The following is a 27,999-nucleotide window of genomic DNA, read 5'->3' as shown; positions in this document are numbered from 1 at the left end:
GCAACTTTTACATTGTGGGTTCTGTAAGTGAACCAGTTGGCAACCCATCTTGTGATATAGGGATTTATACCTAGTTTAGTGAGTTTAGCTATAATTCCAGAATGGGGGATGGTGTCGAAAGCTTTGGCAAGGTCAAGATAGGCTGTGTGAACCACCTTACCCTCATCTACGGTTTTGGTGACTGCCTCAAAGAAGTTGATCAGGTTCAGGAGGCATGATCTGCCTTTCACAAACCCGAACTGGGTAGGATCCAGAGTTTGGAGGTTACCATTGTCTTTGTTTATGAATTCCATGATGATACGTTCCATGGCCTTGCAGACCAGGCTCGTCAGACTAATAGGTCGATAGTTCCCGGGATAAGTGGTGGCTCCCCCTTTGTGGAGTGGGATAACTGTTGCTGTGCACAAAGCCTGATGCGAGGCTATTATTGAACATGGCGCTTAAGTGGGGAGCCAGTTTGTTCTGAAGTTCGTGTAAAACACAGCCTGGGATGTTGTCCAGTCCCATGGATGCTGTGTTTTTGGCTTTAAAGAGTGCAGCTTTTATCTGCGTAGTTGTGATTACAGGGACTCTGCATTTTTCCTATAGAGATGTGGGTCCTTTAGGTGGTGAGGGGGGGTAAAGTTAGCACTGAACCTATCTGCCAGGATGTTGGCAATATCAGTTGGTTCTGTAATTTTCATGCCTTTGTGTTGTAACTCAGAGAAAATCTGGGTGTTGCCATCAAGATTATTGACATAGTTATAGAATGCTTTGTGGTTGTCCTTAGAATTAGTGACAATTTTGTTTTCGTAGCTAGCTTTGGAGGATCTTATAAGGGACCTCAGCTTCTTACTGAGGCTGACCAGGGAGCTCCTCCACTCATGAGATTTTACTCTCTTTTGCAACAGTTTCTTCCTTCTGTTGTACAGTTTGTTTATGGCAGGGGACCACCAGATTGGCTTCCTTTTTTTCGAGGATAGCGTCTTGGTTCTGTTTGGGATAGCACGATCCATGCACTCATGTAAGTGCTTATAGAGTGCATTTGTGTAGGATTCAGCAGTTGTAACTGTATTGTCCATCTGCGTGGGTGTCATGAAGTTCACCACTTCTGTCTTTAGAAGTATGAAGTTGGCTTTGGAGAATTTTTTTACCATGGTTTCCTTAATGGGGGGTGGGGCTGGGATGTGGATATCAAGGGTGATTAGCTTATGGTCGGATCGGACCAAGGAGGAGTTGACTTCAGGTGTGGAACACTGGTCACTCATGTTAGTAATGACAAGATCTAGGATATTGTTGCCCCTGGTGGGGGGTATGGATAAGTTGATCCAGGGCACTGGAGTTTATGAATTCCAGAAAGCTTTGAGCTAAGGAGTTGGTACATGAGTAGTTTTCCCAGTTAATGGTGGGGTAGTTGAAGTCGCCTATTATTAGGGTGTTTGGTTGAACCCTAATATTTTCCAGTACATCAAGAAAAGAGGAGTGGGAATCCTGGGGCATGGTGGGGGATCTGTAGCAAGCTACAGTTTGGATTGCAGTTTTGCCCAGAGTTAGTTGCACTTGGATAACCTCGGATGCATTATGCTGAGCAACTAGTCTGGAGGTGTGGATATCCTTAATAAATATGGACATACCTCCGCCTTTGGTGTTTCGGTCCAGGTTACATGGCCAAAAAGTGTGGTATGAGCTATAGCCTGGTAGTGCAGGGGTGCTGTCTGGAGCCTTGAACCAGGTCTCAGTCACTGCACAGATATCGATGTTCTCCATTTTAAGGAGTGCCTCGAGTGAGTGCATTTTGAGATTTAGACTTCTAGCGTTGAGTAGCATTACCCTCAGTTTTTCCTGTTACGGTGATGAATTTATTTGAACCTTGCCTAAAAAAGGCACTATAGGGGCAGCAAGAGCCTTTGCCAGTATCCAGAATCACAGGGTCGACAGGTGCAGGCCATCTGTGGCAAAGCATCGTGGTCTGTTGACCATGTCATCCCAAGCAGAGAGATACTGGATCCCCTTAGAATGACACCAGAAGCTTAGCCGATTGTTGAAGTCAATCATTTCGTCCTTGTACTGTGGTATCATTCGGGGCGATGGCAGAATGATACTCAGGGCTAGGGTCATACCTGTGTGAGCTACAAGATGTACTCATCATTGCTCTGACATCTGCAAGAAGAGTATCTGAGTTGCAAGCTCTCATGGTAAGTAAACTCTATCTGATTTTCCATAGGGATAGGTTGTCTTTAAGTACAAACCTCTTATTCATTACAAAAGGGGTTTCAGAGTTGGCTTTGAATCAAGCCATCAAGTGTCCAGTTTTCTACCCAGAACCTAAAACGTTAAGGAGAACAGTTTCTACATACGTACACAGGCAGCTCAGGTACTAACTTGACAGAGCTAAGCCCTTTAGAAAAGTTGATCAGCTATTTATATCTTATCAACAGGCAAAAAGGTACATCCTGTATTAAAACAAACAATTTCCAGGTAGTTGTCCCCAGCTATTTTTTTTTTATTCCCACAATGGCAAATCTGTGCCAGGCAATATGAAGGCTTTGTCTTCTTTGATGGCATACTGGAAAGGGGTGGACTCAAAGTTTTAAAGTCAGCTGCATGTTTCTCTGTGCATACTTTGACAAAGCATTACAAAATGGACTCCTTCTCTAGGTCCAGATATGACTTTGCTAGGACCATTCTTCAGGGACTCCTGGATCCATATCATTATTCACCCCAAGATGGATGAGCTATGGTATAGCCTAAGGGCTACTGCAATAGTACGAAAGATGAATAAAATACAGTCGTGCAAGTTGTACTTACCCATAACAGTAGATGTTAGAATTTCTCACTTCTGCAATAGCCATGCCCTCCGTCCATTCCCCCTACTGTTGTATATAGTTGTAGTTGGGATATAAAGTGGGGTTGTGTTTATTTTTACTTTATATATTTTCTTGTTATTATTTGGTTGGTTATTTCTGGACTGTTAGGCTCTTCTGTCATTGTATGCATAAGAAAGTCCTGAAGAAAGCTTCACTCTGACTGCTGATTTCCCTCCTTGGGATTAGCCATTCAGCAGTCAGAGTGAAGAAATTGGGGTGAACCTGAGCTTTTTGAAGCTGGCTGGTTGTTCACTTGGCAGGAAACAGCCCATCTGGGCTAAGGGCTACTACAGCAGTGAGGAATTCAAAGCTTTACAGGTATGAGTAAGTGCAGCTTATACAACAAGTACTTTATTACGGAGTTCTGGCTTCAGTTGTAGCCATGGCAGAAAACTCAATTTCTGCTTAAAGCAGCAAAAAAATCTCAGGATTTTCCTTTTAATCACACTATATAGTGGATGGTGGAATTTTACACTATAGTTGGACTGCTCATTAACCAGGAGAGAGAAAGCAGTATGTGTCATGAAGTAAGCCCAAAAAGTCTTCATTCCAACTCTGTTTTCCTGAACTTTCTAAAGGAATCATCTCTTGTTTAGTATTTCTAATGAAGTAGGTCATTATTGAAAACTGCTTTTGACATACATCACTTTTAGATTAGTTTGCCTTTCTGTTCTGTAGCCATGTTCACTTCCCGGGGATCATTCCAGTGACTCTACTCGACAGAGGCACTGGGAACTAAGGTTGGGTAGCACGATGCCAGGGTAATCCTATGGGTTAGGCTCGTAAAGGCTCCAGGGCCATTAGCCTAGTACACACCTATGAACCTATGAAAAAGAAATGTAGTCACTAGGCAGTTTTTTTTCAAGGGGTGGCATACCCTTTCAGGGTTTGCTGTTAGGAGCACTAAGTGCATCCCATACTCCGTCATAATTACCACAGTGACTGCAGTGCAAGCCACAGCTAATAGACTTGACACTGCTTTTGCTCAGTCTGCCTCTGATACTGGTAGTGTCTTGGTGTGAGGTCTGGAGTTATGATTTCTATATTCAGGATACATGCTTGGCTAAGGAATGTGCTGTACAGTTAAAACATAATTTAATATATGCTTCTCTGTCCCGTGTATTCTGTATGGAAATTGAGCAAAAGATATTGTGGTCTTCTTTTCCCGTGTTATGCTTCTTCCTTTGGAATAATCTGTTTTAATATGGGCATACGTTTTAATGTATAGCCAAAAGCAACCATGTTTCTTTTGTCTTCTAAGTAAAAAAAAAATGCTTTTGTGTTTCTGCAGTTTATTGCTTTTAAATGTATCCCAACAAAGGAAAATCTCTACAAAGTAAAATGATTTTCCTCTTACAGTTTACATTTTCTCACAGTTCTTTTTTTTTCCAAGATTAAATACCTACTAGTGCATAGATGTATTGTTGCTTTTGTAAAAATTTGTTTACCTGTTTCAGATTATCCCCTTTCTTTTGCTTGTTTTTGTTGATTACCTTCTAAGATATTGCAGATTAAATGCAGCTGAAGAGTCTTCCTTCTATGATCTGATCCTTCCATCCTCAATCCCTTTTCCCATTTTTGCACATGGGGTTGAGGTGTCACTTCAACAATGACAATCTTGACCTGATGACTGACTGCATATCCACATCTGTTTATCATTTAAGGACTATTTATTTTTGTATTTCTGTTCTGTGTATAAATGTTATGGTTTTGCTTTTGAATGAGACATATGCAGATTCTTAACTACTTACAGGTTTAAAAGCTGCAAGCAGACGTGGTAGTTTTATTTAGCAGTACAATTGTATGGTTACTTCTCTTGTGTTAATGTTATCCCATCAGAAATTGGGGAATTCACTTGAATAGCTTTTTAAATCTACAACTTTTTTTTTTATTCTGAAGTTGCTCAGGCTTGGAGAGTTGGTTATATTAGTTAGGGAGTAAGAGATAAAGGCTTCTGAGTGGGTGATGTGTGGGAGGGGCAAAGCCTCTGTATGAAATAATGGTGTATGCTCAAGCCCATCTAGTGGAAGTTTAATGTAGCAGGAATTGTGTAGCTTCAAGTCCATTCAATAGAGAGTTTTTGTCATAGTTCAGTTTTTCCCCATTTTAGAACAAACATGTATCTGTACGATATACCATTATAAACCCCCCCAAAACCTGACTTCCTCCTCTATACTATCGTATCTTCATTCTTATATAACCCTTTCTGTCTCTTAACTTCTACTTAACTAGACTGATGGCACTGTCTGTTATATTTTCCACCTATACTCATGGTTATAACTTTATAAGAGTTGATCACTTACCAATAATTATGATACTTACATTTTACTTGTGTTAACCACTACATCCATATTACTGCAGTACTGTACCCTGACTCAATTGTCAACTGCAAACCCTCCTATCATATTGCACTGTACATATTAATTTGTTGTACTGTGTAGTATGTTATGTTAGGTGTTTTGTATTGTAGGGTTGGGAGGGTGGCCTAATGGTTAAGGTGTTTGCCTTAGAAACACAAGGTGCAGGGTTCAATTCTCACAAGGGATAATTGGCTAGGCTTACAATGGCTCACAAGGGCAGCTAGCCTAGTACTAACCTATGAACCTATGAACATTAAGTATGTATTGTGCTATGCCTACATTGTGTATTGTTCATTTTATTGTGGACCTTTTCTCCCCAGGCTTCCACTGAAAATGAGCTCATTATGGTCCAGCGGACCTTCCCGGTAATCAAATGCAATATTATATATTTATACATGTGTATATATATATATATATATATATATATATATATATATATATAAACACACACATATGTATTTATGTACGTGTATGTGCGCACATGTGTATGTGTGCATAAAAGGTGTAGATGATTTTAAGTGCATTGGGGGGGGGACATCAATTTGATGCTGCACTAACTTATCTGTGCAAATGTATATATGTGTATTTTTGTATGCTTCACATTTTGTTAATAAAGTTTATTTACACTCATTTACTCTACTGTGTTTGTGATTTGGATCAAGGACTCAGATAGCTTCTGTGTTTCAACCATGAAATACAAAGGGTAATGTTTTATTTCATTAGCTTATGGAGGTTGGCATAATTGTTATGGCATTTACCTTACAGACACAAGGTACAGGGTTCGATTCTCACATGGGGTAACTGGCTAGGCTTAAAATGGTCTACAAGGGCAGTTATCTTAGTAATCTATGAATGTTTTACACTGTTCTTTGTCTAAATGTTTTCCTTGTGTACCCTAATATGCTTGAAGAAAAGGGCCCTCTTCTTTATGGCTTAATTTTAATAAACTCTAATGGGCCGTTTACAGTAGTAGGTCACACTGGAGATCTACCGTCATCTTTACTTCCTACATATGCTATTTTAGTGCGATGCATGCTCATCTTACTTTAGCCTTTCAGCTCGATTTAGTTATTTTTTTATCTTGCAGGCTTGCAGTACCTCAACATCATTTGCAAGAGATATATTTTGCTGTTTTTGGTTAATTGGCAGCAGAATTGCCACATTTGATTTCATTAGGCCTTCTAGCGCTATCACAATTTTGATTTGCCCTTTTCCTGTTTCTGGTACTAGTGCTTTATGTTCTTTACATAATATCTTAATTTTTTAGGTTCATAGGTTCATAGGTTCATACTAGGCTATCTGCCCAAGGGCATTTATAAGCCTAGCCCATAGTTATGTGGCTTTCGCCACCCCTTTAGTTTGAATAAAACTATGCCAATTATTTTGCTGTGCCTCTGTCAAGCAGTGACACTGAAGTAATCCCTGGGGTATATCTGCGATCTCCCATCCATTGGTCAAGATTCCTCTTGAACAAGGCCAGCGAGGTGCTCTGCCTCACATGTACCGGGATTTTGTTCCACAGCATAGGGAGTCTCTGGGTGATGAATCTGTCCCTCCAGCACGTTCTATTAATAATCGTGTCAAGGTTTAAGTCTCCCACCCTTGTGGTTTTGAGGGATCTAGATTTTTTGAGGTGAAGCATATTCATCAAATCTGGGTTTGACATGGCCTTATATGTCAGGCACAGGTCACCTCTGAGCAAGCGGTATGAGACTGAATAGAGCTGGAGTTCTTTCAGTCGGGCAGCATAAGACATATTTTTGAGACCCTTTATCCTTTTGGTGAGGAACTTTTGGGGCCTTTCCAGCTGCTGCAGGTGTCGGGTCAGATACATTCCGAATGGGGCATTGTACTCAATCATAGGTCTAATGAGTGATGAGTACAGGGGGACGATGACCTCCCTTGATCTAGATGTGAATCCCTTCATGATCAGGTGGGCAATGTAGAAAGTTTTCCTAACTACTTTAGCAACATGAGTGTCAAACGAAAGGCTACTGTCAACCTGGGTCCCCAGATCCCTGATGACTTCTTCTGTGCTCAGTGGATTGCCACCTATATGGTAGCTAGGGGTAACCTTGTTTTTCCCGAAGGGTATGACTATGCATTTCTTGGCGTTTAACTTTAGGCCATGGCTCTGGCACCAGTTATCCATTTCTGTGAGGCTATTTGAATTTCATCCTTTGACTAAGAGCAGTTACTATTCTGGAATCATTATATTGGTAAGTGCATCATGGGCACCATGTCCATTTTATGCATAGTACGAACTATTCCAGATGTACCATTTCTGAAGTTTTTTGCAGGTTTATTAGCACATCTCTCTCTTTTGTTTTACTCTTCTAAATACTACATAACAACCTAATTTACTGAAAAAAAAATATTATCTAGTGTCTGTGATTCCTGGAAGGTTACAGAAGATTTACAGAAAACATTATGTAGTGCTTCTGATTTCTGGCAGGTTGCAGAGTCTTACAGCTCCATATCCTTAGATTCTAGGAGGCATTATTTGGGATACTGACTTCTGTGTAGATAATTCTCTCAAAGAGAGTAGTGTATTTATGTGAAGTACTTTACATAACAGCTGATTTTGAGGGAGGAGTCATCTATGCATTTCAAAGTGTCTTTCCCACCTGCACCTCCTCAACTGAATTGCCGCAGTCCCTTTGGTTTTCATCTTTTTAACCTGCTGTTCCTGCAGGCTACAAGTTTTAAGAGGTATTAATTTTATACTACACAGATTACTCACTAAATGTTTGCTTTACCCTGATGGTTGTTAATTATGCATTTTTTATTTTTATTTATTTTATTTATTTAACATTTGTTTACCGGGAAAGTCCGACTGGGACAGAGCCCATTTTCCAGTGGAGGCCCAAGGAGAAATGCTGCAGAAGCATGTCTTTTGAATGTGGAATGAAACCAGATCACCCAGAGGAAACCCACGCGAATGCAGGGAAGACATGCAAACTCTGCACAGAAGGCTCCCCAGCCAAGAATCAAATCAGAGAACCTCTTACTGTGAGTTGACAATGCTAGCCGCAGCACCACTGTGCCACCCATTGTTGTCTGCTCCATCTGGCTTCAACCTCGGAAACTTCATATCAGACTCTGATCTGATACCAGGCAATTCAAAATTTTTAGCCATCTTGGCTGCACCTCTTACCCATAACTCCCCATTCCTCCATCAACTCCCCAGACCTAGTTTGCTGCCATTTGTGTCTGCAGCTTGGTCATTGGCTCTGTTTTGCATTTTTGAAGAGTTAGCACAGTATCTATGGTAAGATTTTTTTTTTCTTTCATTACCCCTGTAAATAGTTAGTATCATCTAGGTAGTGCTAGGTAGTGCATGTGTTAGCTAGGTGATGTAGTTTGTTGCCTTTTCCCTTCCCACCCTTTTTTTCCATTTGTATTTAGGTTGTTTATGGTGGGTTTTTTTTGCATTTTTGTTACAGTAGGGTTAGTAGGGTTTTTTTATATGGACAAAGGTTTCAGAAAGTATGTGTCCTGCAGGCACAAGATGCCCTCACAAGACACGCACCTAAAATGTCCTTATTGTTTGGGTCTGGGGTATCTTGATTTGATATGCTTCATTTGTGAGAGCTTTGGCTCTTGAGCCCTCAGTGAGCATAGAGTCAAGCTTGTTTTGAAAGGGCTTCTACTATTTGGTTCCTGTGCTACTGCTGCTACTTATTCTTCCAGAGGAACTTCTCCCCTAGTTCCTAAGACTGGGTCTGCGAAGTCCCACCCGTGAGACTCCAAACCGGTCAAATGGGAGTGTTAACGGTGGTCTTCAGTGCCCACTTCTGGACCTGCTCCTTTGGATTCAACAGATCTGAAGGTCCCCTGACTTTTGCTTCCCCAGCAGACCTGACTCGGACATCGCTCCGGTGTCCCTGAGACGATCACCTTGGGCGCTCAAATCAGGCAAGATTGACTGCCTGGCTCTGAGCATTCCGCACTTGGTTAAAGGGGAACCTTCAAGTACGGTGGCTTCTCCCTTTTCTCCCAACACTCCTCCTCTTTAGTTGCCAGAGTTTTCCCCTTCTCTGCCCTGGTCTAGGGCCTCTCCGGCTCAGATGTGGCATGTGGGATCATCTTCTCTTAGATCCTCTAAGCAATTCTCAGTGGTTTCTTCCATCTAGTCATTGAGGTTGGGTGGGCAGCATCAAAACTACTGATCTGGAGCAGCTGATGAGGTCCTTTTTGGAGATATCGATGCAGTTAGGCCTTATCCTCTTGGGTCCAGTTCCGGTACCAAGACCCTTGGCTTCATCCTTCTGGCTTCCTCCTTCCACCCATTCAGATCTGAGGTGTTCGGGGCCAGTAGAATTTCCACCCTCTGGTTCATATCCAGTGGCTTAGCTGTCTTCTGCTCCAATTTTGTTCCTTGGTCATCTCAACCCAGACTTGTTTGGAGCCATTAGCATCACGGATCAGTGGAGTCAAAGCTGGAGTTTGTGGGTCAGGGTTGATGATTCTACTCAGGATCATTGCTTCCTCTCAAGAGTGTCAGCTTTGGCCAACTTGGCTATGATCTCAACATTAGATCTAGGCACAGCTTCCTTGGATCATGGTTGTCTTTGGTGCCCTTGGGCTCTAGGACCATTGGATCCAAGAGGCCCGCCTCCACCTTGAACTTTGATTTTGTTGAGAGGATTTTCTGTTCTAGAGATAAGAAATGGATATACCCAAGTGCCATCCCTTCTCAATTTTCATCTGATCCTCTGGACAGTCGTTAGTCTGCTCTGGGACAGCCTGTATCAGCCAGCCTCCAGTCTGCCCCCAATGGCAGGTCTTCCCAACTCTTCCCCCTCCTCCCCGAATTTGTCAGAATGTGAGGATTCAGGGAGGAAAAAATGCAAGGGGAAGCACTTGGATTCCCTGGAGGAGTCTGTCACTGAGGATTCTGACCTCGAAGAAGGAGAGGGTTCCCCTAATTCCCCATGCGCGATACCTCTTTTGGTAACTTATTGGAGCTACTTCACCAGCGTGGAGGCTGGACCACCCGAAACCTCTCTCCAGAGGAGTTAGTATTTATGAAGGACTTTGGCATAGATCCATCTATGCAGAGACAAGTAAACACTCACAACAAGCTCCGTGCACACACAAAATAAAACCAAGTCCAATTGTTCAAGTCAAAACTGTTGCACGGAGATGCAGAAATCTGGATACACAAAGTCCGTTAGTATTCAACGTGGCTGCCTGCTAGGCACAACGTCATATGCTGTTTGAGTTCAAAAATATCAGCTACAAATGTCACTACTTGCTGTTCAGCACTGTTAGGAACTTCCAACAACACCAGTCAACTCCACCGAACAATAACTTGTAAATCACACAAATTCAATAATCCAAGCGTTCAGCTAAAAACATGAAACAGATGTCCTTATTCACCTTCCAGCATCCAGAAACTATAGCAAGTACATGACTGTTATAAATAAGGGGGGGGATGGGGGGGGAGAGAGGTATGGGGCAGGGAGTCTGTGTGAGTGTAAATGGGCTGGGAACCTAATATTGGAGGTCAGGAGGTGGGACTAAATGAATAGATGATCCTATGACAGAGGTATAGGGTAAGTGGAAAGACAATGTAGGCAAAACTACTAGAAATGTAATGGGTCCTGCCCCATACCTCTCCCCCCCCATCCCCCCCCCTTATTTATAACAGTCATGTACTTGCTATAGTTTCTGGATGCTGGAAGGTGAATAAGGACATCTGTTTCATGTTTTTAGTTGTGTATACAACGTTGGATTTAGCGCTTTGCATTTTTGACAAGAAGTGAACCAGGACTTTTTAATGCAGCTACTGAGAGCAAGTTTTAAACTACAAATGCAGATCTTATGTATGTTTTGCTTGATAATAGGTAAAGAGCTGTATTAGTTGATGCATGTAGAAATAGTGTTTGCATTTTGTCATACCCACTATAATATTAGGTACTTCAATTTTACAGCGCCGGAATGGTGCAGACAATGTCAATCATTTTAATGTATTTTAATGTACTTTGATGCTAACAGTTTTAGAGCTGCACTAGTTGATTTATGTGCAAATAGCATCTGTAATTTGCCATACCCAGTAAGAATGTTAAGTGATTTATTTCTGTAGTGCCCAAAAGTTTTAAGAACATGTTTTGTATCTTTAATATATTGTAGTTTGAACAGGATGTGACATCATTATTTCTATGTCACATCCTTTATAAATGTTTGTGAATGTTTTTTAAAAAAATTTGTATAACGGCTTGAAGAAGACCTTGTCGAAAGCGCTTGCCGGATGTTTTAATAAACCAAATCTTTTACTTTCACCTCGCTGAACGCTTGGATTATTGAATTTGTGTGATTTACAAGTTATTGTTCGGTGGAGTTGACTGGTGTTGTTGGAAGTTCCTAACAGTGCTGAACAGCAAGTAGTGACATTTGTAGCTGATATTTTTGAACTCAAACAGCATATGACGTTGTGCCTAGCAGGCAGCCACGTTGAATACTAACGGACTTTGTGTATCCAGATTTCTGCATCTCCGTGCAACAGTTTTGACTTGAACAAATAGATCCATCTATGACTTAGCTGGTTCTCAATCCAGATGGCCTTATAGACCTGTTATCCCACATGGTGTGAAAGGAGCCCAACTCAGTGGAGTTGATTCCTAGAAAGCTGGATAAAGTTCTCGACTGTCCCATGGACAGGCCTCATTGGAGTAAGGGAATGGCCATCGATGCCACTGTAGAGGTGGCAGCCACCAAAAAAGGAGATTTCTGAGGAGAGCTCCTCAATTCACCCCCCAAAAAGGGAGTCTTGGGTGCTGGATCAATTAGGGAAGCACTCCATGTGTCATCCACCTTTGCACTGAGAGTACTTAAGTACATATCTCACTTGACAAGGCTTCAGTGAGACCTACAGTCTGAATTGTCAAGTACCCTCAAGCCTCAGCAGTCTCCAGATACTCAGAAAAAGCTGGAGACTCAGTTTTTACCTTGGTTTTCATTGCCAATATTTCAATGAGATTCATCTCTAACATGGCTGATGAAGTATCTCAGTCATCAGGGTCTGGAATTGCAATGCATCTCCAAACCTGTATGCGATTGTGCAACTTTGTGGACTCTTTCAAAGTGTCCTTCATCAATGCCCCTTTTGACGAGCCCTCTTCGTTTGGGCCCAAGCTAAAGAAGACTCTTATGAGGAGGGAACAAGATGGGAAGACTCTGTCCTCTTTTGGAGTATTCTTTTCTACCCCTCAGTGGACCTTTTCTAGGAATCGTAAAGGGGGTAAGCATCTAATTTTCAGAAAGTTACCTTTCTCTTCCCAGACAGTCCTCTGGAAGGTTCCTGCTGAGGTTGGGTGGGAATCTAAAAGATGCTGTCTGCACGACAGAGGTGGTTTTCAGAATCAGGGCTTCCACAGGGCTTTTTCTGTTAGGCTATCCCAGTAATCTTAAAGAGTTGCTGGGCTGCTGTTCTCTGGAGGCTGTCAGAAGTCATCTAGCTCTCTGCTTAAAAGCTTGGGAGGCCATCACCTCAGATGCATGGGTGTTGAGAGTTGTATCCAGAGGTTATTATATTCCCTTTTTAGAAGTCCTAAACTATCACCCAAAATGTCTCCCAGATGTTACCCCATCAGAGACTTTAAACAGCATCAGAGATTCAAAAACTGCTGATAAATTAAGTAATTCAGGAGGTTCCACCAGACCAGAGAGAATCTGGGGTCTATTTCATTTTTTTTAATTCTAAAGAAAATAATGTACCTCAGACCAATTTTGGATTTGAGCAGGCTGAACCAGTTTGTCAAAAAGACTAAGTTCTGGAAGGACGCTTACCATTGCATCAAGGTAGATTGGCATTCCCGAAGGTTTCTTTGTTTCTGGCTGAGAGCCAATCATTGCAAGTTCAGGGCCCTGCCATTTGGTCTCACCATAGCCCTTCAGGTGTTTATCAAGTGCATGACAGTGGTCATGGCTTGGCTGCAGAGTTTTCAGGTCTTTCCATACCTGTATGATTGGCTCCTCACCTCCCCAACAAAGGATGTATTGATCTTGGCCAGGGACTCCTTACTTTAGCTATGCAATAATTTAAGTATTACAGTCAACTATCCAAAATCGAGCCTTCAGCCTCTACAAGTAGCAGAGTTCATATTGTGTCATTTAGACATGATCCATTAAATTAACAGGCTCCCAAGCTCCAGAGTTCTCAGCCTTAGGGCTCAGGCCCTGTCCATGCTTACAACTCCGAAACCACCAGATCACACAATTATGAGACTGTTGGGTCATATGGCAGCTTTGATAGGACTGGTTCCTTTAGCCAGATATCCCATGAGGGCCCTACAATGAACTCTGGCTGTTCAGTGTTCCTTCCTAACTCATCCTTTGGAGTTTCCTGTATGGCTAATGAAAGTATGTCACAAGCAAATTCACTGATTGTTACAGTCTCCCTTGGTAACTGAAGGGAGACAGTTTGTAATTCCTTCTCCTTCGGTCATGGTCACCAAGGACACCTCCCTTCTGGGGTGAAGGTGGTGCATTTCAAAGGTAGGGACAGTTCAAGGGTCCTGGCCTTCTGCAGAGGCCTACATTCACATCAAAGTTCTGGAGATGAGAGTGGTCTTCCTTCCCAGGGGTATAATTGTAATAGAGACAGACAATATGTCGGTCCACTGGTATCTCAACAAACAAGGGGAGAACATGTTTGTCGTGACATACAGAGGAGAACATGTTCTTATCCTCTTTGTCAGAAGGCCATGAGAGTTTGGCAGTGGGTGATCTCCTCTCACTGGTTTCCGGTAGCAATACATATCCTAGGGAAGTCTAACATTTTGGCTGACAGCCTCAGCAGGAGCATTTTGTTGCCTCAAGACTGGTCCTTAAATCTGGCAGTGGCAGTTCAGATTTGTTGGCGTTGGGACACTCTGTGTTGTGACCTGTTTGCCTCCCATCCAACTCTAAGTAAAACATTTATTACGCCATTGTTTCCTCTCAGGGGTCAGTCACCTGGAGGTGCTTGCTTGGTCCCAGGGATTTATTTTATGCTTATTCCCTAGTTTTTTAGATGGTAAACTTTCTACAGAAAGCAGCTCGCTGCAGAGCCACAGTGATCCTCATTGCCCTCTCTTGGCCACATAAGATGTGGTTTTCCTTCCTTCCTTTGGCAACTTCTGAAATACCCTCCTTGGGTACTGGATCCCATTCTGGATCTCATCTCTCATCCAGCAGGTCTGTATCTCCCCAGTCTTCAGTCTCTCAAGTTGAGTGCATGGTTCCTTCAGTTCTCTTAGTGGCCAGAAATCCCAACCTTTCGCAGGCAGTTGTTCATATTTTGTCTTCTTCATAGAAGGAATCCACTAGAAGAGTATATACCAGGAAATGGAAGAGGTTTGTTTTGTGGGTGGAGGACTGGGAACTCCACCCTTTTTCTGCACTGTTGGAATCTGTCTTGGATTTTCTCGTCAAGTTATTTAATTCAGGTTCTAGCTTTTCTGCTTCTTAGCAGCTATTTCTAATGTTCACATTGGTAGTGATAGTGTGCCTTTGGCTTCCCTCAGGATCTCCAAGATCTTTATCAAGGGTACCTTTCACCTTCATCCCACCAGTATGGGATCCTGTTCCTCCCTGGGATCTGCCTTTTGTTCTGTAGGTCCTAGCTGGTCCTCCTTTTAAACCTTCAGCCTCTTCAGATTTAACACTTTTGTCTTGGAAGACTGTTTTTGGTGGCAGTTATTTCTGCAAGAAGTGTTTCAGAGTTGCAAGTGCTTGATTCTTCACCTCCTTATTTAGTGTTCCACAAAGACAGGGTTTCTGTTTGTACCAACCCTTCTTTTCTGCCTAAGGCACCTTCCAAGAATAACCTTAACAATTCCATTTACCTCCCTTTGTTTTTTCCCAATTTTTCCAATAAAGACAAATATGTTTTACATTATCTGGGCGTATATAGGCAATTGAGATTCTGTCTTGACTGTACCAAGTCTTTCAGGAAATCAAGTCAGTTGTTTGTTTCCTTTACAGAATCCATGCTGGCTGTCCTGTGTCTAAAGTGACTTTATCCAAGTGGCTATCAGATGGTATTTTGTTTGCATATTCCTTGAAAAGTAAGACTCTTCTTCACAAGCCTAAAGGTAATTCTGCAAGGGCTGTAGCTACTTCCACTGCTTTTATTTCTAGAGTTCCTATGGACGATATTTTTGCTGCTGAAAGTTGGTTGGGTCACCACATTTTTGTGTCACATTATAAGCTGGACATGATGTCTACACCTGGCGTTTCCTTTGGCTCCACTGCATTGCAGAATATCCTTCTTTAGTTCCTCCCGAGGAATACTCATGGCTGGGTACTCTGTCCTACAGGTTGTAGCCAGACACAGTAGACAACATTGGATACAAAAGTTTTGTACTTGCCATAATGATCCGTGTTATCTTTCTCTTTCGGGTTCAACCTCCCAGCCCTCCTGCCCCATGCTTTAATGCTGACATGGTGAGTCTTTCCCCTTGTGATGACCAGACATTGGAGGTCATTTATTTCACTTTTTGGAGTCTTGTTTGCTCCTTGATTGTCTTATTCCATGTGGTGGGTTATATATTGTCAGTTGTATATATTTTATCATCATGTTTCTCTTATAGGCAAACTCAATTTGGAGAGTTGATAGAGGAATGGGGTGTTATGGGTAAGGGAGGCAGAGCCAACTGTAGGTTAAAGACTTTCGAATTGGCTGGTGTTGGATCTGAGTCTGATCTGAAGTCCCTAAGGTTGAACCAGACGAAGACAGACAACACAGATCTATCATTAAGGTAAGTATATAACTTTATTTTTTTAAACCTATCTCTGTGTCTTCATTTGTGATTGTTGAAGATTGCTCTTATTTAAATGCATTATTAAAAAAAAACTTTCCACAGAAAACGGAGCCAAAACGTAGTGTAAAAATAAGTGCTTTCATTCTTTATTAAATAGAACTTCTTCAGATTTAACATAATTAAAAGCCACAGTCTTTTAAAATGTACTTATATTTTTTTTATATTTTATTGGGATTTCTGTGTTTACTTTATCGCTGACAGTATTTTCTCAGTGATTTTTTTCTATTTTGACATCTGAGACTTTCAGCATTACTTGGTAGCATAAGGTATGTCAGTATAAGAGAATGATTTCCGAACATGGAATTTTTTTTTCATTGTGTGATACTTTGAAGATAGTTACAAGGCTGGCAAGTACACTGTTCACAATTGCATTGGTTATTATTCCAAAAATACATGTTAATATTAATTTTAAATTGGTGATGGTCACTTGGCTTGATTTGTAAATGGCTATATTTGTTCCCAAAAATGCAAACATTTAAACATATTTAAATGTTAAAAAAAGTGTCTTTTTTATGACCTGAATAGGTGAGATATTTGGAGAAGATCCATACAAAGATGAGCTGGGAATGAATGATGCAAGTAAAGAGGAAGGAGAGGACTTTGATTCAGATTGGTAAGTGATTTAACTTTTTCTGTATCTAACACATTAGACAGTTTTCAAGTATCTGAGAAAATCAGTGGAGTACATCTACGGTTATACAATTTGCCTCTTTCTCTAAGAAAATATCTTATGTTCTCCTATCACGACACTAATGTTTTATATTTTATTTATTTTAATTTCCTATAAGTAATTTATAAAGGTGCTTATGTATTGTTCACTTTGGTAATCAGACTCATCCAGCTGATCATTGCTTGTTTACAGGAAGGGATAATTATTACAGGTCTTCAGGGTAGCTACAACTAAAAACTGTCCTTGATCTGAATTCAGAAATAACCTGATGCAGTAAAAAAGGCCAGTTAAGGTCTTAAAAAAACAGCAGTTCAGGGACACATTAGCCACAGTAAGAAAGACATCATTATTGGCTAATTTGCATGTCTCTGAATTACACAGCAAGTACCCGCAAGTGCTCACCAGCACTATGTTACTCAATACTGGTGTCTCATGCAATGCACTGATGCAGGTAACCCCTAATTCACTCCCTCACACACATGAACACATCACACTAACACATCTCCATACCTCTCAGCTGTCGTGGATTTTACAGAATGTTTGTGATTTTGTCTATTCTATTTGCTTTCTCTCCTGACATATTAATATAGTCAGTCAGTAATGCCAGACATGTCATACTTGCTAGTGCTCATTTACAGCATCTTGCTGCAAATTCTGTAGTTCTGTTGTTTCTATGTTACTTGGAGTAGTACTGCAAAATTGTTCCTGTGTCTAGAACACGCTTAGTTATTACTGCCTTTTTTCATAAGTCCAAGTGGAGTTGAAAGGTATGGAAGTGTTCCCCCAATAACACAGACACACAGGCACACACAGGCACACACAGGCACAGACGCACACACACTCAGCTTCACCTACTCTACATAACTCCCATACTGTGACTCCCCCAGGCAGATACACACTTGCCTAAGACTACTCATACTCCTACAGAGACTCACACACATTGCCACATACATATGCACATGCACTCAAATACACCCTCACCACTACCTTTCTGCTAATCTCCCTGACAGTTACTTCTAAAGTGGTCTCTCCAATTATAAGTAATTGGTGAATGTAGCCTTTTGATCATGTTAATTAACATGGCTATTCATGGTATTTATGCCTGAATTCATAAATACCTTTACAGAGACATTTCTGAGGGAGAGCACTTGACTTAGTTATATGCCACTCCCCTGGAATGCCTTATTAATATTCTGGTAAGCCTTGGAGACAGACCACCATGGTGATTTGACATACTACATAGAATTACTGTGATAAGACTCCCTTTGACAGCCTTCTTTCAATATATTCTTCCCTTGCAAAAACCTCAACAAGAGAATTTCTAAGTGCCCTGGGGTTCATGGCATTCACTATCTCCATGATTCCATTTGTCAGACTTCATATGAGGACGTTTCAGTGGAATCTGAAGGCAATTTGATTTTCAGCATTGACATCCTCTGAACTTCTGGATTCCTCTCTTGCCTTGCTTGTGGAAGGAATTTCTTTGGTGGCTCTACCAGATATCCTTAAATGCAGGCTTTCTTTTTCTGATTTCTCGCCCCACTTATTAATTGTATACAGTGCTTCAGGCCTAGCCTAGGAGGATGGAGCTTGTTCCAGTGGCATCAGGGTCCAGGGACTTTGGTCTTCTCAGATGACCGAAAACATCAGTGTCAAGGAAATAAAGTCCTTTGTTTTGACACTTCAGGCCCTGCATTCCCTTTGCCCTCCAGGACCTATCAGAGTGTTTGCAGGCAACAGCACTAATCTCCTTCTATTCTAATGTTGCAGTATTCTTTACATTAGGGAATCCTCCTCCAAAAGCAACCCAATGTCTAGCCAGCATACAAGAGCTTTAAAGTACTGTTAGTACGTGAGACGTTTCATGAATGGCTTAGGAGTACATAGGCCATGAAAGTGATGTCTGCACATACAGTCCTCAGACCTTCTCTGCTGCAGTCCAAATACCATCTTTGATCATTGGATCTGTTCAGCAGAGTCATTGCTGCTGGTCCAGTTTCCTGATAAGTGCCTTGTTGGGGTTTTTCCTTTTTTCTCTTGATACTGCTTTCTGTTGTGAGGGTTTCATGTCATCCAGGAAAAGCAAGTGCCAATGTAGGAGACAGATTCCACACAAGAATAATCATGACCTACGTCTCTTTTGTTTGGGGCCTACACATGTCCACAAATCCTGTTCTATTTGCCAGGCCTTCATCCCTAAGACCCTACATAGCCATCTTTCATCCCTTAAGATTTACTTAGAAAATTAGCAGTGACTGAAGCATTTAGCTAGGGACATTATGGAGGGTACATCTGGGACTTCTGTTGAGCCTCTGTTGAAGAGGAAGGCCAAGAAGCTGGGACCTGAATCTTCAGCTGAACCTCCATCCTCTGATGTCTCTCTTGAGGTCAGTGAACACCCAGAGACCCATCTAGAGGTTGGCTGAGGTTCCTTGGAGGATACCACATCAGATGCTGTCAAGGAATCAGCTTTAGGCATGTCCTCAGAGACAATGCAGATGTTGCATCAGACGGTCAGGGGAAACCAAGGTTTGTTATTTTGGAAGGCCCTAGGGGTATCCCTTAAATTTTAGTTAGGGTGGATATTCCAACTAATATTATTGTGTGCAGGCCTATGTTGGGTCCCTTCACCTTTCACCAGGCAAATGGGTCATTAAAAAAGAAGGAGAAATCCAAGCACATTTCTGTACCTAAGACTTGCCAATCTGATTGGGAAACTTTTTCTCAAGGCTTGCTTAATACTTCATGGCTGTTGAGCTTCCTTCAGCTGATCCTGTTTCTCCCTTAACTTCTTCCTCAGTCAAGAGAGTTAGGGTACTGGAATGTTCTGAGAATGATTTATCTTATGAAGATGAATCCTTGGCCTACTCCTCTAAAATTCCGCCCCCCTCCCATGAATATGCTTCCCCTAAGGAAGAGACTAATGGTGCAGATTCTCCACTTGAAGAGATCAGTTTTGGAGAAACCTAATCTAAAATGAGGGAATTCTTTAACTGGGATTGCACTCAGGTTTCTTATGTGCAGAAAATAGATTATTATCTTTTACATATGGACTCTCTTTCCCCTTCTGCTGTACCTCCACACTTGCCACCTTTTTGGATGCATTTTCTTCAGCATCTAAGACCCCAGACTCGCAGGCCCCTGCTCCTAAAAGGCCTGATCAGTTTTATAAGGTGCAAAATGAGTGTAAATTTCTTTAGATGTCCTTCAGCAGATCCTGCGGTGGTTTATATTGCTTCTGACAAAACTTCCAGATTACTGCCATCCACCAAGCTTCTGCCTTCTGATAAGGAGAACAAAACTATGGAAAGCATAAAGAAAAAGGTCTATACCTCTGCCACATTAGCTTTCCATGCTGTAAATTTCCAAACCCATATGACCAGATATGCTTTGGCTCTTCTTTCTCAAGCCACTCAAGCAGTTTCTCACCTTTCAGACTCCAATGTTAAAACTCAGGTGATGTCTCTTTTAGGAGCCTCTTCTCAGGTAGAATGTCATTCCATTAAATGTAGTTATGATGCAGGAGAAGCATCTTCTAGGGCAGCCGCATCTGGATCTATTTTTAGGAGGTATTCCTGGTTGAGGCCTCAACCACTTCCAGATGATATCAAAGCAAAATTAATGGATTCTCCTTTAGACAATAGTTCTTTGGGGCTGCAGCTGCAGATTTGTTTAAATCTTTGCAGGAGAAAGGTAAAGAACTACAAGACTTAAAACATATCTTTGTTTTGCCTGTTCCCAAATTTCAGAGAAATTATCCTTCAAAGACTTCCTTTTTTAGAAACCAAGCTTGCCTCCCACTTCTAAAAACAAAAAGGGAAGTAGTAGAGCTCTTCAGTCTTAGCCTTCTCAGCCAGTTTCTGCCCAGAAGCAGCCCTTTCCAGTCAAGCCAAATAGTCTGTGACTACCATACTCATATCAGTCTTATTACTCTTTCTCTGTCTTTCCCTGCCTCTTCCAGTTTGGGAAACTATTACTCAAGGCTCATGGGTTCTGTCTATTATCAAACAAGGGTACTTCATGGTCTGGAAAACTCTTCCTCCATTCATGGAAAATTCTTCCTCCTTTCATGGGTATTCCACAACCACCTCAAGGTCAACTGGATCTGTTTCCTCAGGTGCTTCAGGAGTTACTACATCAAGGAACAATCCAACAAGTTCCTCCACCCCTCAGAGGAAGAGGATTTTATTCCAGAATATTTCTTGTACCCAGCAAAGATGGACCATGGAGACCCATTCTGGATCTTTCTCACCTAAACACTTTTCTGAAGGTTCCTACCTTCCACATGTTGTCCTTGCAAACCCTGATTCCTCAGCCCTCTCTGGACCTCAGGGATGCTTACTTTCACATTCCCATTCATCCCCTTTAAAGGAAATTTTTACATTTCTTTATTGCTTCCTTGCACTTTCAGTTTTCAGCTTTGCCCTTTGGTTTCTCCACTGCCCCAAGGGTATTCGCTCCTGCACATTGATTACTGCAGACTTCAGGGCATCCAGGTTTACCCTTACCTGGACGATTTTTGCTTTCTAGCTTCTTGTCCAGATAACCTGGAATAAAATCTACAGTTCAGTATATTTCTCTTCTACAAAGGTTGGGGCTCACAATAAATTTCAAAAAGTCCTTTCTTTCCCCACTCACAGGATCACATCTTTCTGGGGTGCCGGTTGCGGACAGATATCATGCTGGTATCTCTGCCTCCTCCAAATGTTCACTCTCTCATTTCCAACTTCCAAAGTCTTCTCCCTCTTCTTTCTCTTACAGCCAGGGAGTTTCTCAGTCTCCTGGCATTCATGGCATTCACCATTCCCATGCTACCTCTGGTCATGCTACCTCACATGAGAAAGTTTCAGTGGTACCTGAAATTAGTTTGGATGCAGTTTGAATGCAGCATGAACATCCACTGGAGTTTGTGGTTCCTCTTCTCCCTTGTCTCAAAAAGGAACTCCTTTGGTGGATTAAGCAGATTTCCATGAACCCCATCCTTCCTTCCTTTACATCCTCTTCTTCCCACTCGAGTTGTTTACAGACACATCAGATCTAAGAGGGGGGAAACATTTGCTTCCATGAAGGTACAGGGCCTTTGCTCTCCTTTTCAAAAGGAGGAGCATATCAACATCAAATAAATGAAAGCCCTTGTATTAGCTCTTTAGGCTTTCCATCTTCTTTTCCGTCCAGGACTTCTAAAATTCTTTACAGACAACATCACCGTTCTCTGGTATGTAAACAAATGGGGGGGGGGATAAAATCATACCTTCTGTACAGGTTAGCTGTCATGACTTGGGAACTGGCAGTTCAGTACCAAGTCACTCATCAGGCACTTTATATCTGTTCCAGTCAGAATTCTGTAACAGACAACCTGAGCAGGTCCATGACTCAATTCCATGACTGGATGATTCACAGGTATGTGTTTTTCGATATTGTTCACCAGTGGGGCATTCCTCAAGTAGATCTATTTGCCTCCCCTCTGAACAGACACATTCCTCTTTTTTGTGGCAGAGTCCCAGGTTCTCCGGTTTGGAAGGTGGACGCCATTTCAATCAAATGGAGGGGGATGTTTCTTTATGCATTTTCCCTCTTACCTCTAATTCAGAAAGTCCTATTAAGATTCAGCAGGACAAACCAAAAAACTTGCTGTGACTCCCTTTTGGCCAAGACAGCACTGATTCCATCTTCTTCTGCATTTATCCAATGGCAATCATCACAAGTTACCTCACAGGGTGGACCTTCCCACACTGGACAAAGGTTCTCTTATCTATCCACATCTGTCAACTCTGCATCTGACTCTGTGGGTGATAGGCTTCTGATTCCTTTGAGACACCTTTTTTATGAAGATGTGGTTAAGGTACTGCAGGAGTCCAGAAAACCCAATAATAGGAAATCCTACTTATCTAAATGGAAGAAGTTTTCCATCTGGTGTCATTCTCACAACCTGACTACATTGTCTGTGGATGTTCCATTGGTTCTTTCCTACTTGTGTGAATTGCTCAATGATAGTTTGGTTTACTCCTCGGTAAAAGTCCATTTGTCAACCATTTCTACCTGTCTGCTTTTATCATCCCCTTTGGCTTCCAGGTTAGAGGTTAAACTCCTTCTCAAAGGCATCTTTCACATTAAACCTCCCAGGAAAACCTGTTCCTACTCCTTGGGATCTGAACTTTGTTCTGGAAAAGCTGACTGTGGCTCCATTTGAACCAGCAGCAACAGCTTCTTTGCAACACTGTACTTGGAAAACTGTTTTGTTACTAGCCATGAATTCTGCCAGATGGGTGTCTGAGCTTCAAGCTTTAATGGCTTCCCCACCCTTTATGATTTTCCATAAGGACAGGGTTGCTTTGCATACTAACCCTTCCTTTATGCTCAAGGTTGTGAATGAGTTGTTTCTTAACCAATCTATTCATTTGCCCACCTGTTTTCCTTCTCCACAATCCTCTAGTGAGAGGATTTTACACACATTGGATGTACATAGACAACTCCAATTTTATTTGGATAAAACTAAGGCTATCAGATAACCTGATTAGCTTTTTACTTCTTTTTATCCCAGGGCTCTGGGATTGCCTGTTTCCAAGCAGACTATCTCCTCTTGGATTTTGAAAGCTATTTCCTTTTGTTATGTTTTCCATGGGAAGAGCCTCCCTTTTCCTGTTAAGGCTCATTCTACTAGGGCTGTGGCTTCTTCGGTGTTTCCTTTAGGGGTTTGGATACTAATACCATTTTAAAAGCAGCTACTTGGTCTTCTGTACATACCTTCACCAAGCATTACAAATTGGATGGCATCTCCAGATCTAGAGCTAGTTTTTCTAGAGCCATTCTTCATGGCTTTCTTGAGAGCTCTTCAGGTCCTTCCTCCTCCCAAGTTTCATCCTAAGCTTTGATACTCTCTGTCTCTCATGTAAAGAATGCTGCAACATTATAATAGAAGAACATAGAATAATTGTGTAAAATCTTAACATAATCATAGATGTCCTCTTCTGTATTGCAGTATTCAATCCTTTCCTCCTTCCCCTAGTGCCTACTTCTGTTCTGGATGTCCAATAACCTTGTTTCCTTAGACTGGCATTCAGTTCTGAGGATTGTACATGTGGACTTCGCTTTTATGGTTGACGTACTCCTAAGCCATTTGTGCAACGTCTCATGCACTAGAAGTACTTTAAAGCTCTTGTATACTGGCCAGATGTTAGGTTGCCTTTGCTGTAGGATTCCCTTATGTAAAGAATACTGCAACATAGAAGAGAGGGACATATATGGTTATGGTAAGATTTTATGCAACTATTCTTTATGTGGTATATAAACAAACAAGGGGAACAATGTCATATCCTCTTTGCAGACTAGCCATGATAGCATGATATTTTGCCATTTGATACCAGCTGACTCTTCAGGCAGCATACATTCCCTCAGAAAATGTATGTGAAGGCAAAAACTCTCAGCAGATCCGTGATAGATCCTCACAAGAAGATGTTGCACAGGAGTGTTTTCCTGGACATTGTTTAGACAGCTCAGCAAGTTCTGTTCCAGAGTCCAAAGTCCACTGGCTTAAAAACTGGGTTCCAGGTCTTTCTCTTGGAGAAGGATATTCCTGTCTACCTTTTCCCCTCTTCCTCTGTTGACAGAGGCCCCTCACAAGATTATGTTGGAGAGGACCAAAATGTTGGTGGTAACTTCCTTTTCACCCAGGCAACATTAGTTTCTACTTCTCTTTCATCTCTCCAGGGGTGATCACCACAAGTTACCCCAGAGGGTGCACCTCCTCACACAGGAAAAGGGCTGTCTCACTCAATCCCATCTTCTTGCCTTACAATTGGCATTCTGGATGATAGGGTTTTGATTCCTTTTCAGCACTACTTTTCTGAGGATGTGCTTCACAGGAGAAAAAAAAAAACACCACTAGAAAATCTTATGTAGCTAAATGGAACAGATTTTTCTTTTTGGTGTCACAACAATGAACAAGACCCTCTTTCTGCAGGGATTCCTATTGTTCTTTCCAATGTGTGTAAGTTACTCAGTTCTGGTCTAGCATGTTCTTCTGTTAAAGCTCATTTGTCAGCCCTCTCTGCCAGTTTGCCTCTAGATCCAGCACTTTATTCTAGATTTGAGGTCATATAATTTCTAAAAGGTGTTCTTCATGTTATGACTCCAAGAAAGCCCATCCCTTCTTCTAGGGACCTGAACTATGTTCTTGAGACACTGACCCAGCAGCATCTTCCACTTTAAAGTTTTGCATCTGGAAAACTGTCTTATTGGTGGCTCTTGCTTCAGCCAAAAGGGTCTTTGAGCTTCAGGCTGTTATGGCCATTCCTCCTTTTTAGGTTCCCACAGAGACAGGGTGCAGAACTAATCTTTCATTTATGACTAAGGTTGTCAATGACTGGTCTTTGAATCAGACTATACATCTTTCCTCCTTTCTTTCTCCTCAGAATAAAGGTGAAAGGATTCTTTATTTGAATGATTTGCATAGACAGCTCAGGTATTACCTAGACAAGACTAAAGGTATTAGGAAACCTGAGAAGCTTTTCCTTTCAGGATAAGAAATTAGGTTGTCAGTTTCCAAGCAAACCATATCTTCTTGGATTTCTAAAGTAATTTCTTTTTGTTACTCTTTTCATGGGAAACGGCTTTCTTCTGTTCAAGCTCGTTTTACTATGGTAGTTATCTCTTCTAGAACCTTTTAAGGGTCTTGATTTATATTATTTAAAAACAAGTAATCTCTGTGGTATCCCCGAAGTCTCAAAACAACCCACTAAAGTGTAGTGGGTCTAAAACAAAACAGTGTAAGAAAATTCTCTGTGTGGAAGATTTTCAGTCCATATATTTCTAGTTCATCACTGTATATTAATCAGATCAGACAATAGTAGTAGAAGTAGCGAACGTAAACTCATCAAGTCAAAAAGTAATAATAGAAAATATATAATTCTACAGCATTACTAAGTATTCAAAAGTAATCCAAGCAAGGCAGGCAGTCTGTTTCCAGTCGAAAATCCTTTATTAAGTACACAGACAAGTGATCCAAGTAAAACAAAAATAGAGTAATAATTTCCTCACAAGCTTTCTAAATATATATATACTTTTTATCAGGCATGGGAGTGGTTTATTGTGCTGTAAAACAAAGTGTTATTGGTACACATGTTAAATTCACATCCCTTCCCCCATCAGTGTGACATTCGAGCTGGTCCTGCCCTACCTAGTAGCTGTCATAATAATATATAGCCCTAATGTACTTTAATGGTACATCTTATTTAACCAAATTATTAAGTCTGTGATTTTATACAAGGCAATATACTACATGGCTGGAAATATATCAACCTTAGTTCATTTTGCGATCAAAAATTATATATAAATATATACATATACATTTTGCATGTAAAAATCAGTTTCTATTTTCACAACCTATTGTTAACAAAGATCGCTTTCGTCCTTCTAGACTTCTTCAGGTCTGTGTACAAGAACCCTAAAAACCAGATAAATATTCAGAAATCCTCCTTGACCCCTGTTGCACATGATTGTCTTTCTAGGAAGCCTCATAGACACTCTGCAGCAAAAGGCTTTCTGACACAGGAGAAGGTTGGTTTTTATCTGGAAACTTTCCTGAGCTTCTCAAATCATTTTCGGACTTCAGGTAGAGAGTATCTTAGTATCTGGGAGTCATGGCATCTATGATTCTCATAATTCCTCTGGCTAGATTACATGTGATGTGAAAAAGATACAGTGATTTTGAAAAAAAGCACATGTATGCCAACATTTGCATCCAGTGGAATTTCAGATTCCAATCTTGGGCTTTGTAAAAAAAGAACTGCACTGTTGGAGACTACCAGTACAAGCAAATTCAGGTCTCTCCTTTTCTCCTCTGCCTCCAAGCCAGTATGTAATTACAGACACCTCAGATTTTATTTGGGGGCAATTTCAAAGAGGGAAAAGGTGCAAGGCCTGATCAGATCAAAACAAATAAATGTCAAAGCAATGTTGGCTATGATCCATGCCTTAAAATATAATCATCCTCTCTGGTCCCCAGGACCTATTTAGGTGGTTACAGACACACCACAGTGATGAGGTACATTGACAAGCGAGGGGGTACCAGGTCGGTCTCTTTGTGCAGGCTGGCTGTGATGGCCTGGAATGTAGTTCTTCTGTACTCCTTAATTCTCCAAGCATCTTGCGTCCATCGCAGCAGTATACAGCAGCAGACAGAGAAGGATCAGGGCAGACCTCATGAATGGAATTTGAATGAGGGGGTCTTCCAGAAATTGATCCAGTTGTGAGAAACTTCTCAAATAGGTCTGTTTGCTGTCTTTTAAAACAGGCAAATGAACTAATTCTGCTCCAGGATTCCTTGCAAGCAGGCCTAGAAAGCAGGCACATTTTCATTCCTGTGGAAGGGAATGTTCCTTTATGCATTTCTACCTTTTCCACTGATATCCAGTATATTTCTGAAGATTCAGAAGGACTCTCTAAAAATAATTATTTTGACTCCCTTTTTGTCCAGACAACATTGGTTCCCCCTTCTTATGGAACTGGTCATGAGTGATTACTACAAGCTTCCTCACAAACTAGACCAACTCACACATGACAGAAGGAGTTTGATAAACTCAAATCTTAACCATCTTCAACTAACTGCTTGAATGATTCAATTCTGATTCCTTTTAGGCACCTCTTTTCAGAGGATGTGCAGCAGGTCAATTCTGATTCCTTTTAGGCACCTCTTTTGAGAGGACATGCAGCAGGTACTAAAGCAGGCTAGAAAACCTGCTACTAGGAAATCTTAGATTGGCAACTGCAAAAGATTTCAAGTTGGCGCTTCGCCAACAACCAGGACCCTATCCGGGATTATGTACTACTGTAATCAAATATTTGTCAGTTACTACCCTTTGGCCTCCCTTACTCCTCTGTCAAGGTATATCTTGCTGCTATTTTAGCTTGTCTGCCTATGGATTCTCCACTTTCTTCCATATTTTTGGTAAAACAGTTTTATAAGGGAGTTGTACAGTAGAGACCTCCTTGTAAACAAGTTGCTCCTTCCTGGGATCTTAACTTTGTGCTGGAAAACAGTGTCTCTATATGAACCTGCAGATCTAGTTGACTCAATGTTCATTACATGGAAAACTGTTCTTCTCATCTGCAAAAAGAATATCTGAGTTACAAGCTCTCATGATGGTTGAACCCTATCTGGCCTTCCATTGGGATAGGATCTCTTCAAGAACAAATCCCTCATTCATGCCCAGAGTTGTTTCAGAGTTCACTTTGAATCAAGCCATCAGTCTTCCAGTGTTCTATCCAGATCCCCAGAACCAGGGAGAAAGGATTCTGCACCCTCTGGATATGCA

At 41.4% G+C, this 27,999-nt stretch overlaps 1 protein-coding gene across 2 annotated transcripts in view; it reads left to right on the top strand.

Annotated features, from left to right (window-relative positions):
• CFAP74 (cilia and flagella associated protein 74) overlaps window positions 1-27,999 on the top strand; it is a 3,161,205-nt gene that overhangs the window by 194,188 nt on the left and 2,939,018 nt on the right. For both annotated transcript variants that reach the window (XM_044062943.1, XM_044062944.1), the window contains exon 2: window positions 16,543-16,630. In XM_044062943.1, the coding sequence (XP_043918878.1) occupies window positions 16,584-16,630 (47 nt within the window). In that variant the 5' untranslated portion in view covers window positions 16,543-16,583. The remainder of the gene's footprint in view (window positions 1-16,542; window positions 16,631-27,999) is intronic.

This window comes from Protopterus annectens, chromosome 2.part1 (genome assembly GCF_019279795.1).
Source record: "Protopterus annectens isolate FY-2018-M chromosome 2.part1, PAN1.0, whole genome shotgun sequence".
Taxonomy (NCBI): domain Eukaryota; kingdom Metazoa; phylum Chordata; order Ceratodontiformes; family Protopteridae; genus Protopterus; species Protopterus annectens.
This window is presented reverse-complemented; position numbering and strand designations above follow the sequence as displayed.